This window comes from Lactuca virosa, chromosome 8 (genome assembly GCF_052849685.1).
Source record: "Lactuca virosa cultivar CGN04683 chromosome 8, Lactuca_virosa_CGN04683_v6, whole genome shotgun sequence".
NCBI lineage: Eukaryota > Viridiplantae > Streptophyta > Magnoliopsida > Asterales > Asteraceae > Lactuca > Lactuca virosa.
This window is the reverse complement of record NC_136433.1, coordinates 387,239,535-387,246,464: the sequence shown is the minus strand read 5'-3', so window position 1 is coordinate 387,246,464 and position 6,930 is coordinate 387,239,535. Positions and strand designations below refer to the sequence as shown.

The window sequence follows — 6,930 nt, the reverse complement described above, 5'->3', positions numbered from 1 at the left end:
CTCGGAATGACTGCATCGCACACACCATTGGGATTCCGCACATGAGGATTTACTCTGATTTTATGACAGTTGATACATTGGTTTTTATTTGAGATGATTGAATGTTATTTAAATCACTATTTTATCTATTATTAAAACAAAATTTTTGGGACCATATTTTTGGATGTTACAAATCGTAGAAGACAATGTGGTGGAGGCGGACTCGCTTGAGGACGATAGCAACGACGTCGAGGTGTATTATGTTTTTGAGTTCTATTTTTGACTTTGTATACTTTAACCAGAAAATTAAATATTTTCAAAACTACACCAATATAGTAAATATATTTTTTAAAAACGCCGTTGTGGTAAAAAAAACTTCATCACATCCACTGAAGATTTCGCACTTCTGTTTTATGGCATTTAATGTTTGTTTTGAGAATACATTTTATACTCTGATTATCTTTGATGTAATGACATGAATGGTTTACTTTATTAGAAATGAAAAAAAAAAAAAACAAATCTTAGTATTTTTAAGATGTTATATTATGACTAATGAAAATGAAAGACTAAAAGACTTGGTGATGGTATTCTATACATATTTTTTTTACACTTTTTACAGTGTATCCTAAGCCTAACCTAATTTTTTGAGATGTAGATAAGTATGGAGAATGAAGACCATAGAAGGAGAGTTTGTATTTTTAGAAGTCCATAAGTAATGTAGTGGTTACTTTTGGAACTAATGTTATGATACTATGTTGATCACTCTCATAGTTTTTATTTTGAATTTGTAAATTTTTATAGTTTAAACTATATGAGATTGTTTCACCCTTATCTATAGTTTTGAGTCAGACCTTTGGTCTTACTCATATGGTGACTTTATTTGCTTCAAGTCCTCACATCGATTAGCTCTACACTCTTAATCATCTTATACCATGTTAGGAGATCACTGATTTCGAATAAGGGTATAGTCATAAGGTTTTTCCTTCCAATATCTCAAAAGAAACCATATGACACAATTGTCCTTAGCCAACATGTGAACTACACGAAAATTCCTATATAATGATTCAAAACCCGTACATTTCACAAACACGTATAACTTGAACAAACATATCTATTTTAGACAAATGATTTAATCACCATTTTTTTCCTAAGTCTCACTATATACCAAACAGATTTATACAAACTGAAAAGATATACGGCAAAAGATAACTATTGATCAAAAGCTCTTTGAGATTGAGGTTTCAAGTCTTGTTGGAGATATAGATGAAAATAAAAGTATTTTCAAAATAGATTAGATTTGTTTTTTTTTTTAAATAATAACTATTGAAGTTTTAATTATCCTCTTCAAATTAACCATCCCATCTTATAATCTCACTTTAATCGTGAGTGGGCCCACCACTTGTCGATGAAGCATCTTCATCAATTCATCTATTTGGCTATTATTTCTTATCATTTTACATTTGTACATTGTTTTGGTCACGAACCCGACTTCAACATATTCTTCTCTTCACTGCATTTAGCCACAACCATACACAAACTTGTTGATTAATACCATTCTTTTGGTTTCAACCCTCTTTTTATCTTTTCCAACACCAATGACGCCCTCAACCAAAATTTATCCTGTTTGGGGGAGCAAAGTGTGTTATACCAAGATAATAGGGACTGATTTAGGCAAGAATAGATTCCTAAAAAGTCCTTATGGTCGTTGGTAAAGAATCTAGAAATTACGCGGGAGCCCCTCGAATGTGAACCGTGTCTCACACGGCTACAAACTTACACAACACAATCACAATCACCCTTTTCAGTTCCTTCGTATTCCCATTTCTCTCGCTCGAGTTCCATCCCACCTCAAACCTACAGAGACTTGGTCTCACAGCGCCTGATAAACAACACGAGAAACTGTGAATTGAGTCAATTTATAAGAACCCTTTTCGACTCTCTCTGCGAATTAATCTATATATATTCATATACACGCACTGATTTGCATCTGCAAGCTCTCTAATAGCTGGTCAAATAATCATCATGCGAAATTCAATCGGAGACGAAGATTCATTCGACTGTCGTGTTTTGAAGAAGACCGCCCGTCTCCCTCTTCCGGGTCAGTCCCTATCCCAATTGATTGTTGTGTGTCGTTGCGTTGCGTTGCGGACTGATTATGAGTTTGTCGTTCTTACGTTGTTTTTCTGTTATATGTGATCGATTAGTTGATAGTTACATCGATCTGGAGGATAGTGAAGAGGAGGAAGAAGAATCGGATTTAGAAATTGGATGCCCCTATTGTTCGGAGGGATTCGATGCCCTAGGTTTGTGTGTTCATCTCGAGGATCAACATCCAATTGAAATCAAGTCGGGGGTAAACGATTCCACCATCCTTTTATTCCATAATATACACTTCAATTTCATTATATCAGCACCATCGTTGTCAGCTTCCGATTTAAATACCTATAGATTACAGTGTTTGGGATGGTTAGGTATTTTATCCTCTAACATCCTAAAACGTCATGATTTTATTATCAACATCGTTGTAGCTAATCTTTCTAGTCAAACACCAATAAAGTTACTGTATTTAGGCTGATTAGCTTTCATTTTTCATAATAACCTTTCTTTTGGATGATTGGTAATCAATAGCTTGTACTACTATGCACACTATATAGGGAGGGAATGCTCCCTTCCGACACCAAAGTGTCAAATAAAAACTAGTTTTTGACACTATATTGCTGGAAAAGGGGATTAATATGTCTTTCTTCAAAATATATTCTCCTGTGTTATGCAAAGAATTTGGGGTTTTATTTGTTTTTGATATAGATGGTTTATCTTGCAGGTATGTCCGCTTTGTGTTACTAATATGGGGAGGAACATGATTTCTCACTTAATCATTCAACATGAAAGCATCTTGAAAATATCCTTTTTATCTTGAAGCTAATAAGCTGTCATTTTGCTCCAATACTTTTTACAAAATATGTTGTATTAGATGATGAATCTTTAGGGTTTTTTATTGATCATGGTTAAATTTGTTTCCTTGACTGAAACTATTCACGGTCTTTGTAAAAGGAAGGTGTATGATGATGAATCTTTTTCCATCATGTCTCTGTTAAGAAAGAAGCTGCAAGAACATTCACGATTATCCCTTCAAAAGGAGTCAGAGTCGACCTCTGTAACATCTTCTTCTTCTTTTTCTTCTTCTAACAATGCAGCAACTGATCCTTTGCTGCTCTCATTTGTCTATAATCCACCTCAAACTCATTCTTCTGCTGAAACAAGTTCATCAAAGATGCTCTCAAAGGATGACACATTAGATAGGTACTACGCTTGAGCTAGTTTTACTTTATTATTATTATTATATGTTTTCTTTTTATTTATTCAGACAAAAAGCATTACTACCATATCATGTTTATTTAAAAAGTTTTGGTTATCCTGGTTGGCAGTGACATCATCCCAGCAAGCAAAGACCATGAAGAAAAGGCTCAGAAATCTGACTTCATACAGACGATATTATTATCCACCATTTTCCCTGACAATTTGTAACAAAACAATCCAGATGTTGTCTATCTGTTGACATAAGTGCTTCTGAACACAGAAACAGAAGCAGATTTAAGATGTAGGGACTGGATTTAATTTTATGTTCTGTTCCACTTCCACACGATGTAACCAGAAAAGCAGTTAGCTCATATTTTGGCAGAGTAGTAGTTGTATTAATTTAACAGAAACTCTAAAGTCTCAACTTCAGCAATCACACATCACATTTCTTCCAACGTTGTGTTATTTACATAAACTAGACATGTTATAAGAAAGTATCAAATAAACTAGCTAGTGTTGTAAACAAAAAGGTGCATCCATGATCCACAAATATGGCTATAAAAAGTAGCCTAGCAAAGCACTTTTTGTATGTATGTGTGTGTGTATTTCGACTACTGGATAAGAATTGTCCAAAATCTTAACGTACAACACTAAAACCCTTTCAAGCATTTTGCCTAAATAAAAAAAAAATCCATAAACCAAAAGGTGGATAGGTTATTATTAGTTATTAGGTGAAATGATATTGGTTATTTATTTACTTGTATTATATTATAGGTAGAGATTTGAAATGTGGTCATTGTGAATGGTATCGGTTGAGGAAAAACAGATAATCGGGGAGAAAAGCAAGAGCTTGCAAATTGTTAAGCCAGTTGGTAGCAGCTTGGAAAAGAGCATTATGTTGGTGACATTCCTGTGGGGCATGCGGACTTATAACTGAACCTTTTAGCTTGTAGGAAGCCAGCCCAATTACTGGCAGATGAACCCAATCAACCTCCTCTACACAAACCATAATCATAATATTATTTTATATATTTAAGTATATAACAATAATAAGCAAGAAAAAAAAAAGTACCTTGAGGCTGTGTTTTTGTTGACAGGGAATGAAAGGTTAAAAAAGATGCGTCCAGATCCTTCAATGTTGGGCCCACAGGTATCCGATAGATTGGATACCAAGTCACACATATCCAGCTTGAAGGTGATAGATCGCAGCTCCTGTAGTTGATCAGCCCTGGGAATCCGGATGCAAGATTCCAAATCTGTTTTTCGGATATACAAGACATCAGCATACATAATCATGAAATAAATAAAATAAAATAAAAAAAAAAGTGATTCTTGAAGTTACATACCTTATCTGCTAAAGGCCTGCGAGAATGTGGCTGCTCTTGTTCCATATATTCATAAACAAGCCTTCCATGCGATGATGATGATGATGCTGATGATGATGATGATGATGATGATCTCCACACACTTTTGGCCCTCATCAGATTATTATCATTTTCTTCACTTGGACACCTGCCAGCAGAACTAGTTCAATTCCAACACAAACTATAAAACTACAAATCATTATAGTTAAGACATAACAGTATAACACACTTACAATTCAATTCCAACACAAACTCATCTATGGTGCTTCACTTCTACTTTTGGAAACTGTGACACTGACGTGACACTAACACCGCAAATATATGCATGTGAATCCTATGACCTAATAATGTGAATGTGTGTGTAGTAAGTAGTAACCAATAATATATCAATATTGTCCAAACAGGGCATGTGATGATAATTCTGTATTTGGACATTATTATACACCATAAAGTTTTGTCCCTTGTCCAATTCAATGCAACAAATTAATAGCATTCTTATATGACATAACATAAAAGTAAAACAAAAAGAACATAAGCATTTAAACTGGATATATAATAGCAAACATAAACTATAACAAATCGGCTGAAAGGAAAAAGGAAACAGGAACTACTGATCACCTGAGGTTGATATGGGGATTCTGAGGATCAATGTAGAGCTGAATACCAGACAAAAATGGAACATAATACTGTGTGGTTGGGTGTCTACCAAACAACAACAATGGAACTCCAGCTCCATACGCACTTGGTTCTCTGAAACTTTCCCACAGATCTCCAAGGCAATAATATGTTACATTCTTCTGTAAATGCAACAGACTACTTAGCTGATTGCTTCTAATAATCACACACACTATCATATGGCTCCTTTGACTTGATACTTGATAGTATCTGTGGCATCTATATGACTATTGATGAACCCAATTGGCAAAAAGATGTATTTAAAACAAAAGAGTCCAATTTAGGGCGAAAACCCTCTTCCAACTAAGAGTACCCTACATACTAAGTTAAGTGTTTTCCAATTTCGTGAAGCATAAAGGAATGAACGACAATTTACTTCAAAATGTACAGATATTGAAAACAAGATAACACGGATTACAACAGATTTTATTCAAAACGATACTAATAAAAGCGTAGGGTTTCTTGCTACAGCAAATTTCAAATTAAAGACTACCTCCGACGATTTTTGGGCGGCAACGATTGGAGTGACGGAGTCCAGAAAACTATCCAGGTTACTGACGTTAGTTGGCGGTCTTGAAGGGAAAGACAAAGACGATTCGGAAATCAATGAATGCGTCGACAATGCAGCATTAGAATCGTCGGAATCAGTTCGATTGTCGGCGTCCGCCACCGCCACCGCTGTTTCATGAAGCTGGTGGTGATGATTATGTCTACGTAACTGATGCTGCTGAAACGCTTGATTTTGATGGCGATGAATATTCAGATCGTTACACAAGCGATCGCCGGTATCGTTTCGGGAAACAGCGAAGCTCCCCTAATCAGCCATTATCGTAGTTGCGACCTGTTGAATTTGAAGTGTGAATGTCTGTCTGTATGAATCTATGTGTATGTAAAGAGCAGAGAGTTGGATAATCGAAACGAAGATCAAGAAATGGTTAGGATTCTTGGGAGGTTTTTGAGGAAGGAAAGCAAAGGGAGAACTGAGAACTGAGAAGAGAAGGTAGTGATTGCTGTTGTTTTCTTGAATTTAAGAGAAGACGGAGAGAGACACGGAAATGTTTCATGTGGCAAAAGTTTACGTCAATGACAATAATGCCCCCTCATCCATTTCCATGTGTCCCAAAATACTATTTTCGTCCAAACCCCATAAAATTCATTTCAAACAAGCAACAACCAAACCGGGTAATATTAATCATATTATAGTGTATTAGTGTAGCCCACAAAATGGTAAACCGATTGCAAATAAAACCGGCTTCAGAAATAACACATTTTTTATTCGGACCGGATTTATATAAACAGCTCGATCAGATTGGACTGGTTTTAAATATTACTATTGAATCGGATTATTTACCAAATAAAAATTAAAACTAGATTTTATATGTTACCATTAAAAATCGAGATTTTTGACGTTTTCTAAAATTCAAACGGCTATATGACTTACCCCTATAGGCTTGCTATAAATAGGTGTTGGTTTCATCGAACCACTATAGGCTTGCTATAAATAGGTGTCGGTTTCATCATATCACTCAAAATCTATCTAATTTCATGTTTCATTCTTCAATCTTTAGATTAAAAATCTATCTTCACAATCTTCCGGTGTCGAGGAAGCCTCGGC

General features: G+C 35.2%; 2 protein-coding genes across 2 annotated transcripts in view; one reads left to right on the top strand and one right to left on the bottom strand.

The window, feature by feature from the left end:
• The first annotated feature begins 1,736 nt into the window (after positions 1-1,736).
• On the top strand, positions 1,737-3,731 carry LOC145132713 (protein DEHYDRATION-INDUCED 19 homolog 3-like). Its single transcript, XM_079067607.1, has 5 exons — positions 1,737-2,077; positions 2,184-2,332; positions 2,801-2,878; positions 3,017-3,279; positions 3,405-3,731. Exons 1-5 carry the CDS (start codon positions 2,002-2,004, stop codon positions 3,502-3,504), a joined length of 666 nt encoding a protein of 221 aa, XP_078923733.1. The 5' UTR covers positions 1,737-2,001; the 3' UTR covers positions 3,505-3,731.
• Positions 3,704-6,930, bottom strand: part of LOC145131981 (uncharacterized) — a 27,678-nt gene continuing 24,451 nt past the window's right edge. The window contains exons 3-7 of the mRNA XM_079066623.1: positions 5,809-6,129; positions 5,259-5,437; positions 4,623-4,788; positions 4,349-4,532; positions 3,704-4,272 (exon numbers count right to left, since the gene is read on the bottom strand). Of these exons, the coding sequence (XP_078922749.1) occupies positions 4,070-4,272; positions 4,349-4,532; positions 4,623-4,788; positions 5,259-5,437; positions 5,809-6,129 (1,053 nt within the window). The 3' untranslated portion in view covers positions 3,704-4,069. The remainder of the gene's footprint in view (positions 4,273-4,348; positions 4,533-4,622; positions 4,789-5,258; positions 5,438-5,808; positions 6,130-6,930) is intronic.

Excerpts from the sequence above, each read along its gene's own strand:
- LOC145132713 (XM_079067607.1), top strand. The coding sequence starts at position 2,002 with ATGCGAAATTCAATCGGAGACGAAGATTCATTCGACTGTCGTGTTTTG. Across the intron at positions 2,333-2,800 it reads CAATTGAAATCAAGTCGGGG|GTATGTCCGCTTTGTGTTAC; the intron begins GTAAACGATTCC and ends TTTATCTTGCAG. Across the intron at positions 3,280-3,404 it reads AAGGATGACACATTAGATAG|TGACATCATCCCAGCAAGCA; the intron begins GTACTACGCTTG and ends CCTGGTTGGCAG.